This window comes from Rhipicephalus microplus, chromosome X (genome assembly GCF_043290135.1).
Source record: "Rhipicephalus microplus isolate Deutch F79 chromosome X, USDA_Rmic, whole genome shotgun sequence".
Taxonomy (NCBI): Eukaryota; Metazoa; Arthropoda; class Arachnida; order Ixodida; family Ixodidae; genus Rhipicephalus; species Rhipicephalus microplus.
In genome coordinates, this window is record NC_134710.1 from 228,149,292 (window position 1) to 228,172,117 (window position 22,826).

The following is a 22,826-nucleotide window of genomic DNA, read 5'->3' on the forward strand; positions in this document are numbered from 1 at the left end:
AGGATCCAGACAGGACAAGTGCTTGACTAACAACTAAATGCTTACTAACGAAATCCGCACACGAATGAACAATCAGCGCATGCCTGCATAGGTTATTTGAGCCAAGCAACGTTGCAAAATCAACAGTACAAAGCCAAGAAGTGTGTGAAGGTGTTGCAAACAGCCCACCTTCACGAAACGCCAAATACAAACGCCACGTGCACCCGTTGACTGGACCCCGAATTCTTTATCCGAGGCAAACTGAACTGGAACCACATCGCACGGGTACTTTGCCCATTTTTTTTTCTTATTTCGAAAGTCTTCGCAACTTTCGTGTTAAATCTCATTTCTTAATCCATTTGCTTTCAAACAGTGATTTCAAATGAGCGACGCAGCTACAGCCTTTGCAGCGCCGGCGTACGTAACTTCCCACTTTTCCTTGTCATATGCGGCCGTGTCACAGCGGTCAGATCGTCCGATCGGCATCAATGACAGGCTACGTGACCACAGCATTCTACTTCCTACAGGTACAGTGGTGGAAACTCACCTCTGTGCTGCAAAGGCTCTGCACTCCTGATTTCAAATAAGTGAGTGTCATTGACAATTAAAAAAATAAACAAAATTGAACTTAAAGTTTCTTTAAAACCTCCAAAATAAAACAAAAAATGGCAAAGTGTCACGTGTAAATCATCCCTCAGTTTTCCTTGCAGATAAAGAATTCACGTTTCTATATAGTAAGTGCACATGGTGTTGATATTTTGGTGTTTCATGAAAACTTGCTGTTTGTAACACCTTAACACCTTTGCAGTGTTAGGTGTGCAACTGCGAAATGCCTCAGTTACCCTAATTATGCGTGCGTTCCTGGTTTATGTGTAGGTGGGCTTTCTGCAATAAACAATGTGTTTGTGAAGTCCAGCCCTTGTCCTGTCTGGTTGTTCTCCTTTCCAGTATTTGTGTCTTTCACTGGTTTCTCCTTCCGGATATTCTGGAGCAACTCGCACAGCAAGCTACGCTGATGGGCTGTGTCAAACATGATTGTGATAAATCGGCATCTAGATCCAGTTAGTCGAATTTAGTCCAAGAAAGAAAACGGGTGATGTAAAGGCTAACATTACTCGGTTTGATTGTCTCTCGAGTGCTTGATAAATTGCAGGAAACAAAGACATTGTACACACACACCTTAGTGTTTTGTGCTCATACATTCATGTTCTGTGTAGTACTTGACACGAAGTTTATGGTGATCCCCATCTCGTCCAATTGTCGACCTTGCTGAACCTGCCAACTGATTGGATCGTTTGGTTGATAAAGAATATTTCATTCGTTGTGTTTTCTATTTTCTTTCTGCTATAAAAGCTGTGTTCCAGTTACCTAACTGTCTTTTTCTAAATACATATGCCTCAAACTGCTCTCGCTTGTTCAGACTGTTGAGCAATGTAAGCAATTGCGTCCATGAGCAGGCGCTTTAATTAGATCAAAGCGCCGCTCTTTTCTTTTCAAACTGCCTCTCTTCCTTGACTCGCATTCACGGTCATATCGATTGTCATTCTAATACCGACTCTCGACACCTTTTATTCATACATATTGTGTTACAGGGAGTAAGTACATGAACTTGATCATCCACCAGAATGTGTTGGTAGTCCTCGCCACACCCCACCGTTGGCGATATCACCGACCTGGATTTGCTCAACTACAGTGACTACGAAAGTATATTGCCGCGTGCATAGCTGCATTTAGCGGCGAGATAGCGACAACAATGAAGAACGCGGATTTGCTCGAGAGGCGCAGTGCAGCAGAGTGAAGAAGACGACAATCTTAGCGGCCTTCTCTGAGAGCGTCTCTACAAGTCCTACTGTCCGTGTTTTTAAATAAACCCCCTGTCATTTATAACCCGTGACAATATTGAAATTAACCTTTATTGTGAGTCCAGTACTACCTCTCTGCGCTAGTAGGAGCACTGAACAAGCTTTTTCTGGTCCAGTTTAACTTGAACTAGCAGTCGAATCAATTACGATGCGTTTGCCCAGCAGGTAGAATTGAAAAAGGGCCGGTCATTTACTGGTGAAGATGAGGTGTCACAGAGAGGCAGTTTTACTAAAAAAAATTAATCGTACATAAAAAATAAACGCACCGATCGCGCAAAAAAAAAAAAAAAAAGGCAGAGACTGCTGCGCCGCGCGGCGCACAAGCCACCCCCACACAGAAACGGCTGCTGCGCCGCACGGAAGTGACGTGTTGCATTTTCTGGTTAGGCGCTTTGTTTGAATAGTCGGGAGTGCCTAGCGGTACGTCTAGACATAACAATAAAAGCCGTTAAAGTTACGTCCAAACGAAAAAGTGAACAAAAATGTTATTTAGGTTTCGCGTGACAACAATACAAAAGAGGCTTGTTTGTCTTCTCAAACCAATCGGCAGTTGTGGCGTAGTTGGTTAAAGCAACACATGAGCTGGTGAGGTCGGTGGTTCAAGTCTCAATGCAGTTATCGATAATTTTCTCTTTTTTTGTTCACGCATGTATTGTTTTAACATTTGCGCCTCCTCATCAGCCCAACTTGCTGCTGGTGGTGGTCCCGTCCACAGGCCCTTTAATATTGGATCTTCGGTGACGCTTGCAGGATTGACTATATTTATTATGATACAGTGCTTTGCGAATTAGTGCTCTTAATCGGCGAGACGCAAAAAGCCACAAAAACTCGAATGCAGCTGGCTGCATTGGTTTCTTCGGCACAGGTGTCAGGAATGTTGATTTCCACGGTTTATCAAAGTCTTGATGACAGAAAGGTGCACTGCAACGTAGTCTTGGGCAACTTTTTTTATGTCGCTCAGTGTACCATCACCTGACGAGGTAACCAGCAAGCCGCTTTCTTTAAAAATACTGACGTGTCACCGCAATGTTCTCGGCGATCAGCACTTGATAAACAATGCCCAAGGGCAAGTGATGACGGCGTTAGCCCATCTAACTACTTGTCTGCGTTGCTCAAAAACACGCGCGGCCTGTGACAGCACGGGAGCATTCACGTAGCAACGGACGAGAACGGCCGTACGTGTTCGCACTTGACAAAACAGACGGCAATGCAGTAGCTCTGGTCTTCGGAGATCACAGGCTTCGTGAGAACATTACAATAAAGGTGTTTCCATCCATCGTATGAACACTTCGCCGACGCACTCGGGTTTCATGCATGTGCGTCCGGTCAGTCACACGTGAACCGTGCGAAAGCATTTATTTCATCGTCGACCTTGTCCTTCGCGACAAGCAAAACTCGGCAGCAAGAACACTTTCTCCTTTGACAACACCACGCTTGGCATTGCAATCTAGAAAATGCAGTACGTCCAACGACTGTAATCCGCACATCATACTGAGAAACTTTATGGCGCACACACTCAGATGAAGCTGCGGCGCGGTGGATGGCCGCGCTAGCTCCAACCACCAGGTTCAACTAAGCATCCAGCAATCACATGAAGCAGCGACGACACTCCAGTCCAACTTGGGAGTGTGGCCTAGGCCATGGCCACGATTTCATCGGAGTTTTCACCATCAACATATCGCAGGCGGCTACTATCTCGCAGTGTTTACCTTTCGCTGCCGCAGCGCCCATGGCGCCCCCTGTATTAAAAATACTTGTAATATGTATTTAAATAACAAACCTGAGTTAATTGACTCGTTAGGCACCTTCTTAGTAAAAGTTTTGTAGATTTAACGCATTAAGCACGAATAATTTACACAATTAACTAGCTTTAGGTAATAATTTTTTATGTGATGACACTTCTGTGCGGTGCAGAAGCCACTTTTGTGTGAGGATGGCTGCTGCGCCGCGCGGCGCAGAAGACGTTGTCAAAAAAAAAAAACAAAAACACACATTAGCGGCGGCGCGTCGATCGATTGGCGTCGATGACTCAACAAGAACTGTTGGCGGCGGCGCGCCGACGTCCCGGCGCACACCTGAAAGGTTTTTTTTTAGTGTCGTGAACACGCGCTTTCTCCAACGGCCGCGGAGAAACCAAATTTTACGCACCGCACGGCGGCGCTGTCTGTTGCTGGCGCGTTGACGAGTGAAAACAGCGTCTCATCTTTTTTTCTTTTTTTTTTGACGGTGGGGGGGGGGGGTAACTGGCGTGGAAGCGCATTGGTTTTTTATTCTATGGCAACCCAGCATCATTGTCTCACAAATGCTGCCCATTACATATACTTTAGCGGAAGATTTGAATGCTCATTGTTGTTTCCGAGGCCGATCAACGAGAGAGACAGTCAAAATTCTATTTTTGCGGACCATATGAAAAGTCTTTTACAAATCCGCATATACAGGCCTCAGCAGATCGACGTGTTTTGCGCTGTAAACGTAATTTAAGTTGCCAAGACATCTTTTTCGCATTGCAGTTTTAAATGCGCAGCACTTTTTTTAATCACTCAAATTGCGAACAAACGCGCTTTGATTGTTTCTATCTAGCATTTAATCACCTACGCACGTCCGATTCTCGTAGTTGTCTTCTCCTTAACCTGGGATGAATAAAAAAATCATCAAATAAGTACGTAAGTACATGACGAACTCGATTGGCAGGTCACGAAATGCATAACATGATATTCTTGTCCCGTACGTCGTGGAATCCTTTTCCTCAGTCACGTGTACCCGCATACCCCTTCGGGCCATAGAATGCTGGATGTGTGCGCCACGCGCACAATAAAAGAATCACGTCAGATGTCTGTTTCTTGACAAATTTTAATAGACTCTTTATGTATATACATTTTGTTTCACTGTTTTTATTCTTACTTTTAATTGCTCTTCGCGTAAATAAAATGCAATTTCTTTTTCTTGGACTATTTACTCTCTATTAGTGCCAAAATATCTGTCCTTGCGCATTTTGATTGTTTGTTGTATTTTATGTTCTTGATTTAACCACTATAATTGTCTGTGAGTCGTTCCATCCTTAAACTCAAACATGACTGTGTGAAACATATTATCATTGAACTGGAACACCGAACATCCTACATCTATGTTCTGTGCGCGCCAGCATGTGGCGCTCTGAAGACGCTAGCCTGCCCGCATAGTCCCCACACTTCTTTTTTCCTTATGTGCAATTTATCGGCGCATGTGTGATGAACTCGACATGCTTATATTGCAACCTCAATAGTGGGTTTCAACGCGAGAAACTTGTCAAAGCGTGAGCTGACGCGCGCGAACAAAGCACGCCAGCGAGTGGCTGCGCCATCTAGAAGCAATATGGTAAACTTTTTAACATCGTTAGTAGTAGGTGTTTTCTGACGACACTAGAAAACCCACTATAGCTGTCTATAGTCCGACCATTTGCGATTGCCTCGTCAGCGGTGTCAACGGTCGTCTCCTCTCTGGCGCTTGGAAAGGCGGTCCCTCTCTTGCAGACTAGCCAGCGAAGCCCTGCTCGGCCAACGTAGTGGTAGTTGCCGTTGTTTTCTGGATCTTGCTGCCATTGTCCAACGTAGGTGTATGTTAAGTTGTTTTATTTGCCCGTTTCTCACTTTAAATTAACATTCAGGGGCGCTTTTGGTTAAGAATTGCGTGCTGCTTGGAGGGACGTTAGAATCTTCAGCCAGCAAGCAATGGAGAATGCGTCCAATCGTCCTCGCGCATCGCGCAGGAGCCGGTGTTAGTTAAGCCTAGCGCACCCGTGTGCTCACATGCTTTTGTACTGAATTCCGTGTCATTTTTCTGCGTGTTGAGAGCTGTAACGAGTCGGTCTCGTTATGGTGTGTGTGAAATTTGTGTTTTCGCTGTTGTGTGCTTTGGGCGCGGCGCCTTACTCTTACCGGTACGGCTTCTTTGTTCGTCGCGACGATTGGGTGAAATGGCGATATCGGCTGAAATGGCGGTAGCGGGGGAACCTCTTATCGAAGTCTGCGTGGGGGATGCAAATGACTTTGCAATATCAGCTGTTGATAGTAATGCTTGCTTATTGGCTGGATCTTAGATGCCGCGCGCGCGTGGAATCGTTCCGCCCATTGCAAGGCTTGGCGGCTGAGCGTCTCGCGCCACTGTGCATGCGTCGCACGCTAACCGCTTGCAGGCTCGCGCCATCAACCGCTTGTGGGCTCCCGCCATCAACCGCTTGCGGGCTCCCGCGAACAACCGCTTGAGACTCCCGCCGCTATTCGAAAACTCCCTGCTGACTTTTGGACTTTTGAGCTGTTGTGGGATTCATTTGATTGGTTTTTGTGAGCGAAATATTTAGCGATTCCCTTTCGTAGATATGCGGCGTCCCGGTTCGCGTACTGCATGTGGTGGTGGTAGGCCGGTAGGCAGCATGGCACAGCGCCTACTGCATGTAGCTGCCCACAGTGTTCTGCTAGCGAAGGATGCTGAATTCTTACAGAACAGAATGTCAACACCCGTGGACGACGAAGGGTTCGTTCTGCGCATTCGGGGCCTTCCATGGTCAACGACCAAAGAAGAGATTTTGAACTTCTTCACGTCGAAGGGTAAGCGGCTATATCAGTAGCCACGTTTCGCTGGAGTCTTGGCTTGGTATGGCGTATTTCAAATATTCAGTTTCAGTTGAAGCGTTACATGGACTCCATAAAAGCGTGAATGTTGGATAAAGCTTGCTTAACATTAGATAATTTTGCATTAGTGTTTGGCCCTTCCCCCTGCAATCTCAAATGTACCGTGGCAGCTACACCACAGCCTCGACAACAGCGCTTTACGCGCCGCACGCCATTTCGGCTGGCGGACCGCAAGCGTGAACGGCGGCTCGCCTTACAACGCATGCGCAGTGGCAGTGACCGCACCGCAAGAGTATGCGGTGCGCGATTCTAAAACTCCTCTTACTGGGGAGTTTTCGAATACCGTTTGCAAGCGTTGCGAGCGTAGCGGGCGCCATGAGTTTTAGAAGAACGTCTGCCCTGCTGCAAACCGCAAGGCACGATCGCAGTGACACCGTAGCTTGGAAACCAGCGCTTGCGGGCCGCGATCGCCGCACGCAATTTCGGATTTTCTGCGTGCGGTCCGCGAATGCCGACTCGCGTTACGACGCATGCGCAGTGGCAGAGACCGCACCGCAAGGGCTCCAAGTGCGCTATTCTAAATCTCCCTACTGTTTGGTTGGTGGGACAGTGATGTTGAACGTTATGAGTTTCGAGAGTATCTGTAGGTAACTTATGACTTCAGGTTGATAAAACCACTAAACCATTAAATGTATAATTGCCATGCAGGTTTTTAAAAATTTATTTTGTGTTCACTTTGCTCCTGCTGTGGTGGCCGACCGACTGTTGTGTTGTGGGGGGGGGGGTTCTGATCACGAGCGTCTGCTGCATTTAACTTATTGCGAAATGCAAAGTACACCAGTGTATGTAGGTTTAGGAGCATGATTAAAGAAATTCTCAAGTCTCGTGTGTGCTGGCGAGTCCCATTCACATGTGAAGTTCATATTTTCTGCTTCTGCAGAGTGTCACATCAAAGGAGGCATTAATGGAGTGCACATGACACTTTCAAGAGAAGGCAGACCAAGTGGTGAAGCATATATTGAGCTAGAAAGCGAGCAAGACATTGAGATAGGCCTGCAGCGACACAATGAGCACATCGGTCACAGGTACATAGAAGGTGAGTATATTCAATAATTTAGGTTGGTACCCTAGTAATATTGTTTCTGATTGTTTCTGGTAGTAAGCCCCGTTCACTAGATATAAGAACACTCTGCTAGGGTTTGTACTAGTCAACCTCGAGGAGTGTTAGTGTTGACCATGGCTGCTGCCATTGCTGGTAACGATTTGAAGTTTGTACTGACACGTATCTCGAAGGAGTACGGCCACTAGCGCGAGTCCGGTCTTAGCGAGCCGCAGGGCACGTGTTAACAGTCGCCGTGGCGAGACACAATGCTACTCAAGGTCGCAGCACTTTGTCTGTGGCAACACCAAAATGCAGTACAGCCTGTTGCAAAATCGTGGCGGGAAAGCAAATGGGCTTATCCACGCCACGGACAAAAAGTACTACATAGGGTGCCACGAGAACGTCTCCATGGTAAAAGTGATACACAGAGACACCGGGAGCAAGGCCGGTTGCTCGAGCGAGGGCAAAGGCGCTCGCGTTGCCCTCGGAGGGAGACAGGTTGGCGTAGCTGGGCCACGCACTAGGACACCGTACTGCCCTTCGGCTGAGTGTACGCAAAGGGGCAACAAAATTCGCTCGGGCCGCCAGTGAAGTCCGGCGAGCCCCAAACAACGGGAGTCGACGGACGGAAAATGGAATGCGTGCTCACCGTAAGCTGTCCCGGAGAACCTGACTCCCGACGCACTAGCATAAAACCTCTCGGGAGACCGCGCGCGGCGCCACAGTTAACATCCCCTACTGTGTGAGAGGGGTTAAACGTCACTCCTTGCTCTCCCAGCGTTGCAGATAGCGGAGGAGGGGAAATCATGTCGGGACATGAGAACGGCAAAAAAGGCGGCAAAGCCCGCACAAAGACAGCGGGCTAGCCTCAATTCCCACAAGTTCCAATGATAACATTTGCTAAAGCTGACATGGGAAGTCAAAGATCATGAATCGCAGTGGTTTTAGTCCTGAAAGTTCTCTTGCAAGTGGAACATATGCTATGTGAACCACGAGTGAAAATCCTGCCTGTTCAGTCAACCCACAGCTAGGTAGCCGGGAAAACCGTCACACATGCATTTATGTGGAATGCACTGAGTATATCTAGTCCCTATTCCATTCATTACAACTACCCAGTTAAATGGCTTCCGTAGAATCTGGATACCCAACACGCTTGCTCATATTCGTGTCTGGGGTGCTGTGCTGAAGACAAGATGGGGTAACACCGTTCTTGAAGTGCAAGCAAAGAGGTGCCACTTATTCCCTGGGTGAATGATACGTTACACAAACCTATATAATAGGCAAGTACGCAGGAATTTTCACTGCTTTTTCTGTGCACAGACAGTCTAAGTAATGTTAGTACAGACATGATCGTTAGATGGCAACGTGCAGTCTGCAGGAAGACAATTTAAGGTAGATCACCACCTTCGAGAAAAAGTGTATCATAAAAAGACTGGTGAAGTTGATATTTGGCAGTTGTGTGGCACAGAATCGGTCAGAGTACATAAAGGTGCTGCATTTTAAATTCTGCATGAATCCACAGTTGCCCATATATAGAAACCTCTCAGAAATTGTTAGTGAAAATATTTGTTATAAGGGAAGCTATCGCGTATATGGAGGCTTCCAAAAATCACGTTTGGAAAAAATATGTCCTTGCACATTTTAGCCCAATGTCCTTGTGACAAAGAAACATTTAGTGTCTGAAATTACCAGGCTCGGTAGTCTGGTAATTTTACCTCTTTTGAATCGACATGATCTTTCGTGCAAGCTGAAGCATGTCTTTTCCTAGCTCATTTCGAGTCTCCAGCTGACAGTCTTTCTCATGCTCAGGGGTGCAACAGCTGTGCCAATTTGATACAAATCCATACCTGCAAAGTCTCCCAAATTACCCGGGATACTCCCGGTTGTACGGGTCATAGGAAAATCTGCCGGAAATCCAGTTTTGCCTCGCGCATCCAGTGCTTTTTCTGGCCACTTAAGCAAATTGTCTGGCCATGTAGTAAAAAGAATTCTTTTTTTTTTTAGCGATGGTAGCAAGGTTCAACTCTGTTCAATGTACGTTTTCGAGAGGCGAAAATAGCGCCAGAACATGCAGCCTGCCGAGTAGGAGCAGCGAAATCGCGCATGGCTGTGCACTGCAGTTCTTGAAGGTCATGCACATTAACTAAAAAAAAATCCATTGTAGCAGAGGGAGGGCAGTGACCCTGTGTTACAGCTGATGCTTTTGCTGGCTATTAAATGTGCCAGTATTCCCACACCAGAAAGAAAGAGCAAGAAGGGAGCCCCTCTGGGCTTGCTTGTTTACAAACTCTTTGTGGCTGTTCTATTGCAGCCAGCAGTCAGCCCTCTACATTGACATAATGAGTGACACAGGGACTCCAGTGGACAAAAAGGGGAAGGGGGGTGAAGCAGGGGTGGGATGCTGGGAGGGACCTTCACTCTTGCCCACCTCTATGGAAGGCCCACACCTCTCCACACACTTTCTGTACCTTTCCTTTATGCGACCCCTTTCCCCTCTGCATGAAGGAGCTAAGCTGAACCCTGCTTCCACAAAAGTTCCCCAGTTCTTGGAACCTTTTTTAAAATGTTTTTTCTTTTTTTATAATCCCACTGTTTTCTCCTCACTGTCTCTTTTATCCCCAACTCCCTTATTGAGGGCTCCTCCCCTACATCCTTACCTTTTCCTTCAACATTCTTGGTTTTTTACTCCACAAGGGTTGCCAAAAAGAGTGCTCAACACTGCCTGTTTTTTCCGCGAGCTGGGGGAAGGCGAGTGGTCGGCAGGACTGTACCATGGTCCTTTGCCCAACAAAATAACTCCTAAGCAAGCGGTGACAGGCCTCGCACGCGGAGCGATGTTATTGCATATGCCCTTCGCGCGACGGTGACCACTGGGTAGTTTAATCTCTGCTTCAGCTGTGTTGGTCCCTAGCGCTAGCTTTTACTCGCACGTAAAACAGATGAACGATGCGTAAGTGATGTCATCAGTTTGGACTCTGTACAGATCAGAGGCAACCGCAAAATGTCGCTGACAGTGTTGGGCTCTGTACAGATCAGAGGCAACTGCAAAATGTCGCTGACAGTGTTCATATAATTAACTGCTATCGCAATACCTCCCCCCCTCATGGACGACATGTTGTATACTGCACCCCCCCCCCCCCCCCCTTGTTAAGTAGATTTCTCGGATTGCGTTTCTCTAAACTTGGCAGGTATGCAAATCCCCATTTCTGAGCCAAAATGCCAGACCAGCCTCAAAATTATCTCAGTTGTGCTAATTTCAGCAAGACATAAAGGCCACATTGGTCATCTGCAGTTTTGCATCATCAATCAATCCAAGCGCCCTGACCCTAATCTTAAACCACAATGTCGGATATATTCCCATCAGGTGAGGGCACTCGCCAGACGCGATCAACCAGTTACAGTAACAAAGCCACGTGCCCATCAGTTCGCTGACGTCAGCGGATACCTATTGGCAGAATGGTGCAACTTCTAGACAAAAAATGTGTTGCCGTAGCCACCAACGCTTCGCGGGAAAGATAGACTTCCTAGTCAGCAAACGTGGCTATGGCATGAAGCACCTAGAGCTGGAAGCGCGAACAGTCGACGTGCTGCGAATGATGGCATTGCTGACGACCACGTTGGTCGCCATAGCAAAGGCATATAAAACATTTTTTCTGTTTTGTTTTATTGAGTCGTCCTGGCCATAACTGGTGCTGTCGCTGGATCAAGGGGCGCGGGCCATTACTTTATCTGGTAGAATGAGTCTTGCAAGTGAGCTTGAAGTTGTGGCCTTAACCTAACCCCATCGTGAAAAAAAAAAAAAAAAAAAAGAGTGAAGGAGTAGCAGTGTTCGAAAATTTCTTCGCCTTTGTAATAACCGGTGCAGAACGCTAGCTAAGCCACTTTCGCTGCACTACACCATCGTAAAAAAAAAGAGGGGGGGGGGGGGGGCATAGGGGTGTTAAAAATTTCTTGGACTTTTTTCTGACTGGTGCAGAATGCTAGTTAAGCCCACTGTTGTCGCGCTACACCAGTGCCCTGCTGTGTCCCGTGACTAGTGCTAAGGGGCTCTTAGCACTAGTCACGGGACACAGCTCATTTTGTTCCTGCGTGTATACACCACATAACTTTTAGTACTAGTATGATTGCTGACTGTTATAAAAATGTTACATGCAATCATTTCAAGCAGTGTATAAAATTGCTGGTGCCTTACAGAAACTGCGGCAGTTTTTTTTTTGCCCCTCCTACTCCTCAGTTTTACTAATCCCTCGATTTTCAAGGTCACCAGCTTGGCAGATCCACATTTTAATTCGCAAAGTCTGTCAAAGTATATGAAAGGTGGAGCAATTGTTAAAGTGGTACTGACACAAAATTTGTATATCATCTGCAAACATATGTATATCATCTGCAAAATATCAGTAGCAAATATAGCTTGGAAGGTATCTTAAGTTAATTTTGAAGTGAGCGCTCGACTCCATCGTGCCATTGACGCCCTCGAAGGGACCCAACTTCCTGCACATCACCACGCTGCATCAATAAAACAAGTTATGATGATGACTTAGCCGCCATTTTTCTTTCTCTGCGTTTCTTCCCGCAATTTTACTTCTTGGCGGCTGGTCGCGAGTGTGTGGTCGTGGCGCACGCTTTTAGTTTTCTGTTTGGTGTCACTGTAATCGCCCTTCTTATTCGAAAGTAATTCTTGATGCGGTCCATGCGAAGTGTCACAGTTATGTGTGCTGACATGGTCGAGCGCTGCACACACTAGGTGGCGATTGTTGCATCGGGTGGCTTCTCGTTTTTAGAGATTTCTCAAACCGTAAAAGAAACTTGTGAATAATGAGGGGCCTGTAATTATGTCGTGCACTGCATCAAATTATGTGTCGTGTTACGACTAACAGGCCCCCAGCAACACATTGCAGCAGAAAGACACGAGGCCAAGTTTTTGGTGTCAGTATCCCTTTAATGTGGACTTAATCATTGTTTGCTCATTGGGGTGGTTCAGAATACTACTTTTATTGAAATAGCATCGCATATTTTTAGTCTGCACGTTAATGTGATGCTGAATGGTTTCTACATACTTTTTTTTTCTGAATGTAAGCCTTCTCTTTTTTTACTGCTCCTAATTTGGTCTTTCGTGATAAAAAATGTTTTTTTTTTCCGAAGCCTGCTCCAAATTTGCGTTTTAGTGCTCCAAAAACTAAATTTTACTGCTCCTCAGTTGGTCCATGCTTGGTGTACCGACTCCCCAACTTGTGTTGATGCTTCATGTTGTCCTATGCTTGCCATATTTCATAAAATGCTGTAGTTTTCTTGCCAAGCCAGAATTAAGTCTAAGAGCTCGAAATCGCATTAAAAAAAAAGCACTAACAGCCGAGTGAAAATACGCAATTGAAACAACCGATTGCCACAGACTTGTAGTGGATATTTAAAAATAAATTGAAAACTTGTTTCACAAACTTGAGAACGTACATGGAGAATTAAGTATTACGTTATATTTATTGGGCGTGAGGCCCACCACTGGAGGTGCGGGCACTGCAGCAGCTGTGACTTGTTAAGTTGGATAACGTGATCTTGCCTCGCTGTGGCGAGGGGAAGCGGATGGTTGAATGCATTGTTTTTAACTGTGACTTAGCAGTGTTCTCACTTTTAATAGCATTTTTTTTCGCTCTCACATTATGTGTGTGAACTTCTGGAGACGACACAATCCAGTAAGTGCAGTAAAAGTTAAGGGTGGCTCAGTACTCTATTGCCCTGTGCCACGTAAGCGAAGATTCAGGCAGGATATTTCACTTTTGCCCCCACCTTTCTTTCCGAGGGCATGATACCACTGTCACCTCTCCCTTTTTCTTATTTCGGGCCGATGGGGTTAAAATGAACACCGACCATGAGTGTTCACGTAGAAGCAGAACGTTTCAGTTTCCACACAGTATCTTTGTTCACAATGAAAAATGAATGTGCAAATGCCCAGTTATGTATGTTTTGAGATGTGATGTAGTAACATGTATACATCAGTTGGAAGTTGCTATCATTAATTTGTCTCATTTGTCAGAGATAAGACCGATAAGTCCTGTTCTTTTCTCTTTTTATTATGTTTGCCCTATTCCACTCATTATACATCCCCCAGTTTTGCAGTGACCCACATTTTTCAACGAATCGGGTTAGTCCAGGCAGAATCTCCATTGAAATGTATTCAAAACGTTTGTTATATGTAGAAGTTTTACACTGACCCCGCATTTTAGGACGACTTTCAAATTCCATACGAAAGAAAAAAAACGCGCTTACTCTGATCGAACGTTGACCAAATATTCGAGTGCAAAATATCAACTTACGTTTTCTAGGTTGCAGGGGTGAGACAGCTAGCTGCGCACATTGCGCATTTTTTTATACATTTCCGCTTTCTTACAGCAAGCTGCCCCAGAAGCATAAAAATCTCGAAAATTGTTTGAACTGCTCTAAAACAGCCTCGAAAGCTGGAATTTTGATGCCAACCTCAGCTTCAGCAGGGCGAAAAGGCCAGGTTGACTAATAAGATGCACCCAAGCGTGTTTTTTTACTTTGCACCTTTCTGGTGCTGCCATAATCTCCTTTAAACTGTTGCAATTATGCATGACCCCGCAAAAATGTGCTGCCGTGCATCGAGCGTGCTGCTTCTGCTAGCTACGCTGTGTTGTACCACTGCCACCTAGAAAAAAACCACAGTCAAGTGGAAGGCATAGTTGGGTAGACTCTTGGATTCTTTGTTGTGCGTAGCGCGTTCCTCTGGTAGCTGCGATTTTCATGTCGACGCTGCTGCGTGTGGTCGCCTACGCGTGCGCATTTGCCATGAGCAAGTAACTGTAAATGTGCAGTCATTTCCCTGCATATGATACGGTTCCTGGATGCTGTGGCGCCTGCACATTGTACATTGTTTCTCAATATGGGTTCAGTGAGCGATGGAACGTGTGCAACCCATTCCCAGTTTATGCCCATTAGCTTAGCTTTACGTTCGATCAGTGTTTTGGGCGGCAGCTGTTCCGCAGTGTGACTGGTGTACTTTGTTTTCTTTCTTTCTTTTTTTTGCAATAAAACCGACCTCTGTACGTTTGGCGGTTCGTTTGCGTGGACACAAATTTTTTACCTGCACTGTGTGGTGCCATCGCTTTAAGGCCCAACCACACGTAAACATTGCAGCCCGTCAGCGCATGGCTATGACAGGGCGTCGTGCCTTTTTATTTAGGGTGAGAGTGCGGAGTGCAGCAAATGGGGCGCGGTGCCCCATCAACAAGCCACACGCTGACGTGCTGCAACCGGTACGTGTGGTCAGGCCTTTATGCGAGTCGCAGCGCGGGTGGAAATCGCAAGTCCATATATCATCGAAAGTTCTACATTGTCGATGGTGACCCTTTATTAAAGAAAAAAAACAGGCCAACGTGGGCCATATTAATAACACATCGTTGCTCACATGGAGAGGCGTTACAGTAGAACCCCGCTGATACGTTTTTCACGGGACCAAAAAAAATAAACTTAAGAGCCGGGAAACGCAAGAGCCGAGAAACGCGAAAAATTTAGAAATAAGAGTAGTGGTGAACTGCACAGTTTTAATTTAATTCTTTCGCTTGAAAAAATCATGCAAGGTTGCCTGGCGCATCTTTTCACGCCCGACAAGCACAAAGCATTTTTCAAGCACCTGTAGTGCCATGTGGCTCTTGCCATCGTCACTGGTGCGCACATATCTTCGCAATAAATCCACTACTGCTACGGCCGATGAGGACGTTGGCTCTGGTATCCGCTCCACCTCCTCCTCAACTTCCTCGTCACTGGCGCACGGATCGGCGCACTCAGCCACGATGTCGACGGATAACATCGCGGAGGTGACAACGGCGTCAACAGAAGCGTAGTCACTCTGCGGGATTCCACTGGCACCAATAGCCTCCATGGCAGTGTTCAGTCTGTCGCAGTCTGCGAACGCAGACTGTTTGAAAACTATTTGAAGACTATTTGGAGCGTTGGAAGTGTAGAGGCACTATGCTGCAAGCTCGTATAACCTGCGCAACGACCGACACGAAACAAAGGCAATGCGAGAAGACCGCAGCAAGCACGGGCACACATGGGCGATGGTGATGGCGATCGGGCTATACCCTTTGAATCGGGCCACCTGCGTGACCTGGTGGCGATAAGTTTAAGCCAGCGTGACATCCCATGAAAACAAAAACGGGTCTCGGAGACCTTACTTTTACAGATGCCAGAACCAATTTTAGGGCCCCAACACGTCATAGACACAATCTTTCTTAGAGTGCAAATACGGATCTCAAAGGTCATGCTTTTGCTGGCATGAACCGAAAATACGTCATAGCTGTTGCCCCCGGCACTTTGGGCGGCCAATCCCTTTGTCAAGCCGCGAAGCCAAGCTACATGAAAGACAACATGGCCGCTCGGGCCGGCGCGTCGTGGCACTTCGCAACGTATGATGCGGGAACGGTCCCATAGTTGCGAAGCAGCAGCGGGGTTCCTAATGCTTTGGATCCTATGGGAGCTGTGCCGGGACCGGCCGAAAACGACGTAACAGCCAGGAAAACGCAGCACACGGGAACGCAATAGCGGGTTCTACTGTATCAATAACATTCGCTTATTACTTAGTGCCATACACACATGCTTTGAGACGGTTGTTGCGCCGATGTTTCTTGGCTCCAGCGCTGCACTCTTGAAGGTGGTCCTGCTCGAGGTGGCCGTGAACAGCAATGCATCGCGATTTTGTCTGTCAAAAGTTCGCAGTACAATTGACTCTATTATGTCAGGCTTTTTTTTTTTTTTGAAGGCCCACTGTTATGCGACTACGATTCTTGTGCAATCACAATTTTTTAATTTTTTTTTAGTGTGATTTGTTATTCCTTTAAAGTGTTTCTAGAGAACATAGTTTTCAACAAAACCCTGTTTAAAATATATTTCATTTGTTATGAAGTCTAGATAGGTCACAAGGTATGTGAAAAGGTACTGCAGTTCACTCCTGGCATTAATCTGTTCAAAAATTTCCTTCAAAATCTGTTTCAGTGGTATGTGTATTTTTAGCAAATTAAAATATGCACTGGGGCCCCCACGTTGCTAAAAAAATGCTGCTAACTGCTTCGAAACAAACTTATTCTGCTCCAAAATTGAAATGTTGCTGCTCCAAAAACTGCTCCCAATTTAGCCTCGGCCGTCTCACCCCTTAGGTTGATGATTAAAAAGTAGAAAGTGAGACAGGATGTCTTCTCGGAATGGAAAATTTATTATTTTGGCAGTTCATGTGCTTTTGCATGTGCGTAGCCAGGGTTGTTATCTAGACAAGCTCTATTCATACAGAGTAGCTTGATCTGGCCAAAAAGCTGATTCAGGATCCTTATACAGAGGAACACTTACACCACATTCAGGGGACCACGCAAAACCGTTGTATAATCGAGAAACCAAGATGATACAGTGACACTCGGCCTTGCACCCCTCCCCCCCAAAAAATGGGTACAGACCACCTGAGTAGGCCCTGGCACGACCTTGTGCCTCTGCGAGGAAAGTGAATTAAGGGGAGGTGCTACTCGAAGACACTTTTTTTTTAATATTCACCCTAGAGCAGTGAAACTTGAGCTGTTTATTGAACTTTTTATGCTGATTTCAAATGTATAGTTAGTTTTCTTGCAAGTTACTCATGTTTAGCTTTGCAACATGACAAAGGGAAAACCTTAACCCTTTTGCCCCCCCCCTCTTTTCATCCCGAAACTTTTGAAATTTTTCACCATTAATAGCTCATAATGCTTCAAATAAAGTGTAGAGGTGTAGAGTGCGAATAAATAATTAGGAAGCATATACAAAATATGTAATACGCATGAAAAATAATAGATGTAAATAGTACATATTTCACCTACCCTAGTAAAGGTATACACACAATTTTTTTATTATAGAATAAAATATTGAAGTTTAAACCAGATAGTTGCATTTGTCATACTTTGGAAAAAAATTGGGCAAAATTTTATGCAGATCCGAGCACTAAATGTGCCCGAAAAAAGAGGCACATTGGAAAAAATGTCAAAATTTGTGTTTTGAGAAAGTTTTAAAGTTAAAATTGACTTCTTATTTATGAAAGATATCATTAAATCAGATGAAATTTGCACACCAAAAAGAACAATCCTTATTGTAGTGGCGACTGCGACTAAAATACGCCAACACCATGAGTTTGTCCCTCTCGGCTTTTTCGAGCCAAATCCTCACATTTCGCTCACAGGCAGGGCCACGAAACGCTTGCCAAACTTTCGCTCCATCTGGCTGAGCCTTGTGCCAACTGCAAGCTAGGAAGAACGTCGACAGGACTGTGAAATCCAAACCAAGTCCTGTGTCATGCCATTTTGAAGCCATGCTTGTGCCACATACTGTTGTACATAATGGCCCCGCCGCGATGGTCTAGTGGCTAAGGTACTCAGCTGCTGACTCGCAGGTCGCTGGATCGAATCTCCGCTGCGGCGGCTGCATTTCCGATGGAGGCGGAAATGTTGTAGGCCCGTGTGCTCAGATTTGGGTGCACGTTAAAGAACCCCAGGTGGTCGAAATTTTCGGAGCCCTCCACTACGGCGTCTCATAATCATATGGTGGTTTTGGGACGTTAAACCCCACAAATCAATCAATGTTGTACATAATGGCAATGTCGTCCTTGCTAAGTTCTCACTGCTAGCTCTTTCGGCCTCTCAAGATTGGCGCCAACGTCATCCATTTTTGATCAAGAACTTTCCGGCTGACAGGTGTGAATGACTTGATGCATTGGCTTTTGCAAGCCAACAACTGCCACAAATCGGACCAGCTGCTCGTAGCCTATTTCTGCAGAGCGCGCCGCACCACGGCTTTCACTTGCAAGCAATGCTTTTTTTCATTCATAACGGAGATAATTACACGAGAAAAGCATTGTTCATCTGCGCTGCTCGACAAGACATGGACCCCGCAAATAGGTTTCACAGCACATACAGGCGTGCAGCGGCTAATGGCGGTCCCCGATTCGTACCATGTGATAAGCCAGTCGCGGCACTCGAAAAGCACTCGGAAGAGTGCTTCTTTTTATTATTTCTTGCGCTGTATCAGCGAGAGAAACTGTTCGTATTTGAAGAGTGAGGCTCGAATTTTTGACTCGCGCGATCAACAAAGGCGAGCGGCGGCGCATTATCGGTGGCAAGGTGCTCGAAGACTGCACACTTTCGACCTTTAATAGGCACCTTGTGCTCTTTAGATGCAATTTTAAAGAATTTCCAGTTAGGTCTCGGCCTGTATTATGTTTTTCATAACAGTAGAGGTACTAATCTTATCAAAACAGACGAAAATAAAAAAAATTTTAATTTTGATCGGTAATCTCCCTTTAACTTATTATTGCCCTTAGTAGCAATGGCAGCATTACATAGAGGTGGTGCGAGCGAATCTTATTCTCAACTGGAGAAAAAGAAATCGAATCGAATGTGCAGCTTCCTACCAATAAACAGTCTGATAATTGCCTGTGCATGAAATCAAAACTGCATTGGCAACAGCCCCCGTCAGAAGAGTCGGACAGTGTCATCGCTAGCACATAATGGCAACAACCACAAGTTAGCATAGAATGCCTTTGTGTATGACTGAGCAGTGCTCATTGTAATTGGCATGTAAAGTACTACTAGTGATGTGCCACTGTTATTATGAACGTTGACATCCAGTGAAAGTCATTTTGCAAGGTGAAAACGGCTATCGCGCCCTTATGCGCACGCAAGCCTGTGACTGTGACACAGGCAGGATCAGCTGTATGTGGACCAGGAAGAGTTTCCACGGACCGGAGACGTGAAGTACAGTCGATCCTGGATATATCGAGTTTGGATATATAGAATTATTGGTTATATCATAGTGTTCAGAAATCCTTTGAATTTTCCATGCAAAAGTATGGAATCATGCACTCGTATATCAAACTCCTGCACTGTGGGACATCCACTATATAGAACGTTGCGCCGCGACGAAGTACAGAAAGTGCATTTTTCCTAGCAAATATACAGTAGTGTTATCGGAAATCTGTTAAACGGAACAGCTGCTTAAATGGAACAACTTCCTCTGATATGATATGTTGCATACTTGATTGCTAGAACACACTTCTCTCAGTAAACGGAACTCCTGTTAAATGAAACACATATTCCGGTCTCTTCAGGTTCCGTTTAATGAGTCTACTCTAGATAAATTTTCGGCCTTGTTATAACAAGTTGTGATTTCTTTGCGTGCACAATTGACGAAAAGGACGTATTGTTCCAAGGCGCTGATCTGGTTCCTTGCGCAGCGCCTGCGAGTGCACCGTTATGTTAGATGCGCGATCTGCTGGACCTAACGTAGGGAGGGGTGCATAGTGTTTTTCAAAACGACCAGTGGTCAAGGACACTATCATAAAAATGCGAAGTGACTCGGTGATCTCGTTGCAATGTTCGCATTTCCTTCCTTCTTTGTTAGCGCACAATGGCGCATAAGCCTGAAATGCATGGACTTTGACATGTTCAACTTCGTGACATACTTTTGGTGTTTTCGCTTTTAAAACACCTCTGAGGCTACGCTGTTTCTAGCTTTTTGCATCAAAGCAGCTGAAAGCAGTGTTTGCTACAAAGGTCGAAGTGACATCGGTAGCGGGAACTCGACATTGTCTTTTGTGCCTTCTGGACTTGTGTGAGGCCTGAAATTCTTTAATTTAGGCCTTAAATATGCATATTTTGTATCTTGAATTATTAATATATCGAACTATTTCTCCATCCCCTTCGAGTTCGGTATATCGTGGATCGAGTGTATCAGCTTTTCGGCCGGTCGAAGCCACTCTGTGTGGATAGAGCTTGACTAGGTAACGACCCCGGTTACATATGCACGCGATCGAGGCATATGTAGAAGCGTATGAATTTCCAAGAGAATGAATTTTTCAATCTCGGAAGACATCTAGTCTCTCTCTCTACTTTTCTAATCCTCAATCTAGTGGAACCTAACGTCATATTGTGCACTCTTGATTATTTGTTCGACGTTTGATTCGAGTGGATGTGGTTTTTTTCTTTTGGGCAGATACTGAAAGTTATAAGATGCGGGGTCAGTGTAAAACGGCATCATATAACCAAGGTTTTTTTAATACATCATTTCTATGAGGATTTCGCCTGGACCGAACTGATTAGTCGTAAAATGCGGGTCGTCGCAAAACTGGGTTACGTATAACTGTAGTTTTTGCGTTTCATCTCCGTGGAATCTTTTCCTGGTCAACATACAGCTGATATCCTGCCTTTAGTCACAAGCTTTTGGTCACCCCAGTCACAAGCTTAGCACGTGAAAGGGTGCAATGCAGCTATTTTTACTGTGCAAAGTAACTTTCACTGGACGCCAAGCTTCATATAACGGCGGAACATCCGTAGTTGCACTTCACGAGGCAACAAATTACAATTCGCGTGGCTCAGTTGTGCACAAAAGCATTCTATGCAAACTAGTTATCTTTCGCCATTTTGTGATAATGGCATTGTTGGACTCTTCTGACTAAATGCTGTTGGCAACACTGTTTCGGTTTCTCACCCAGGAAATTGTTGGATTCAATTCATTGGGAGAAAGATGCACATTGGATTAGAATTTTTAATGTTGAGAATAAAGATCGCTCGCACCTCTTTCAGCTTAAGTAATGCTGTCATTTGCAAAAATAATTTAATCATTGATTTGATATTCTGAAAGATGCTTTGCAAGGCATTGGGGATTTCACTCTTCCTTGTATTATGTGTATGGGGCTAGCGACTATGTTGTGAAGTTGTGGGTATTGTTGGCTGGGGGGTGACTGCTGTAGAAATTGACTAGATGTTATGAATGGCTGGTAAAATATTCACTTTTGTCGACAGTGTTTAAATCAAAGCGCAGTGAAATGGATTGGGTCGTGAAGCGCAGTGGAGCACACCAACAGGACTCTCTCAATGACGGCTGCGTCAGGTTGAGAGGCCTGCCCTTTGGTTGCTCCAAAGAAGAAATTGCACAGTTTTTCTCGGGTAAGTTTCTTTGTAAAAATTGTTCCTTAGTTTAAGATAAGTATTTCTGTGGCAGTGACTGATTGGCCTGCATCATCACTGGGGAAACAAATAAATGGAGAGGCTCAATTTGGAGATATTATAGCAGGAGGAAGAAGCACTGCTGCATTGTGCTTGCCTGCACTTCAAACTTGCGTGCCAAAGGGGCATACCCAAGAATGAGCATTTAGGAAAGGGGCATCACTTGTGCTCAGTAAGCCTTTATGCTGCAATCGGAAAGGCACTTTATGTATTGCATGTTTGATGAACTGGGCTCCTTATCTGCGGCATTAAGGGGTGGGGGTTAGTGTGTATACAGTAAAAAAGAAAAGGCTGCCTTCAATTTATTTGCACCTTGTACTGATGTAATTACCTGTTGTGAGAAAAGAGTGTTAGCATCTAGTGGTGAGGCAGCTGATATAGCTTTGCTTGAAGTGTTTTATGCTTGAAATGCAAAATGAAATTCGACTGCTGGAAGTTTAAGATGGAGCTGTGAGCATTGTTGCATGGTGGCCTTAATTTACAACCATGTTGTGGTGCATTGTTGACGCGTTAGTGTGCCTCTTTGTGTGCAGAGAGAGCAGAGCGAGTGACAATGTGTTTTTCTCCCATTCTGGGCCTTATTGAAGGGTTGGAGATTGTCCCCAATGGGATTACACTTCCTACCGACTACCAGGGGAGGAGCACAGGGGAAGCTTTTGTGCAGTTTGCCACTCGGGATATAGCTGAAAAGGCGATGGGGAAACACAAGGAAAAAATTGGGCACAGGTGGGAACAGAGTGCTACCAGGCGGTGAACTCGTTTGGGCCTCCATTTTTCTCATTTTTCTTGTCTCTCCTGTGCCAATTCTGTGTACCATGCTCATGTATCGCTTGCATTTTGGCGTCTTGGAGCACTTTTTCTTCAGAAGCTTTCATCTTGAGTGCTGCTTGCCTAGCGTTTATTTTCACTGAATCTGGCAGAGCTAACCTGAAGTGAAGACACAAGTTAGTTCTTGGAAATGCTAGGAATGTTTTCAGAGGGTGCACGTTAAAGAACCCCAGGTGGTCAAAATTTCCGGAGCCCTCCACTACGGCGTCTCTCATAATCAAATGGTGGTTTTGGGACGTTAAACCCCACAAATCAATCAGGAATGTTTTCAGATGGTAATGCTGTTTTCTTGTCTCACGTTTTGTTTGGTGCACTTCAAGAGGGAGTGGAAGAAGATTGCAGGCTGAAATTGTAGCTAAAAGAAGTTTTATCTCGTAGCTATATTACTTATTTTGTAGTTATCTTACTTCAGTATGCTCTG

The 22,826-nt window shown here is 45.4% G+C and overlaps 1 protein-coding gene across 3 annotated transcripts in view; it reads left to right on the plus strand.

The window, feature by feature from the left end:
* Positions 1-5,270: 5,270 nt before the first annotated feature.
* LOC119187346 (heterogeneous nuclear ribonucleoprotein F) overlaps positions 5,271-22,826 on the plus strand; it is a 69,269-nt gene continuing 51,713 nt past the window's right edge. For 2 of the 3 annotated variants that reach the window (XR_012887226.1, XM_037435510.2), the window contains exons 1-5: positions 5,271-5,427; positions 6,319-6,424; positions 7,389-7,544; positions 21,374-21,517; positions 22,165-22,303. Coding sequence is in view for 2 of the 3 variants with exons in the window: in XM_037435510.2 (XP_037291407.1) it covers positions 6,325-6,424; positions 7,389-7,544; positions 21,374-21,517; positions 22,165-22,303 (539 nt within the window). In the remaining variant the exon portion in view is untranslated. Of the gene's footprint in view, positions 5,434-6,318; positions 6,425-7,388; positions 7,545-21,373; positions 21,518-22,164; positions 22,304-22,826 lie in introns of all 3 variants that reach the window. The other variant, XM_037435511.2, reaches the window with a different exon arrangement.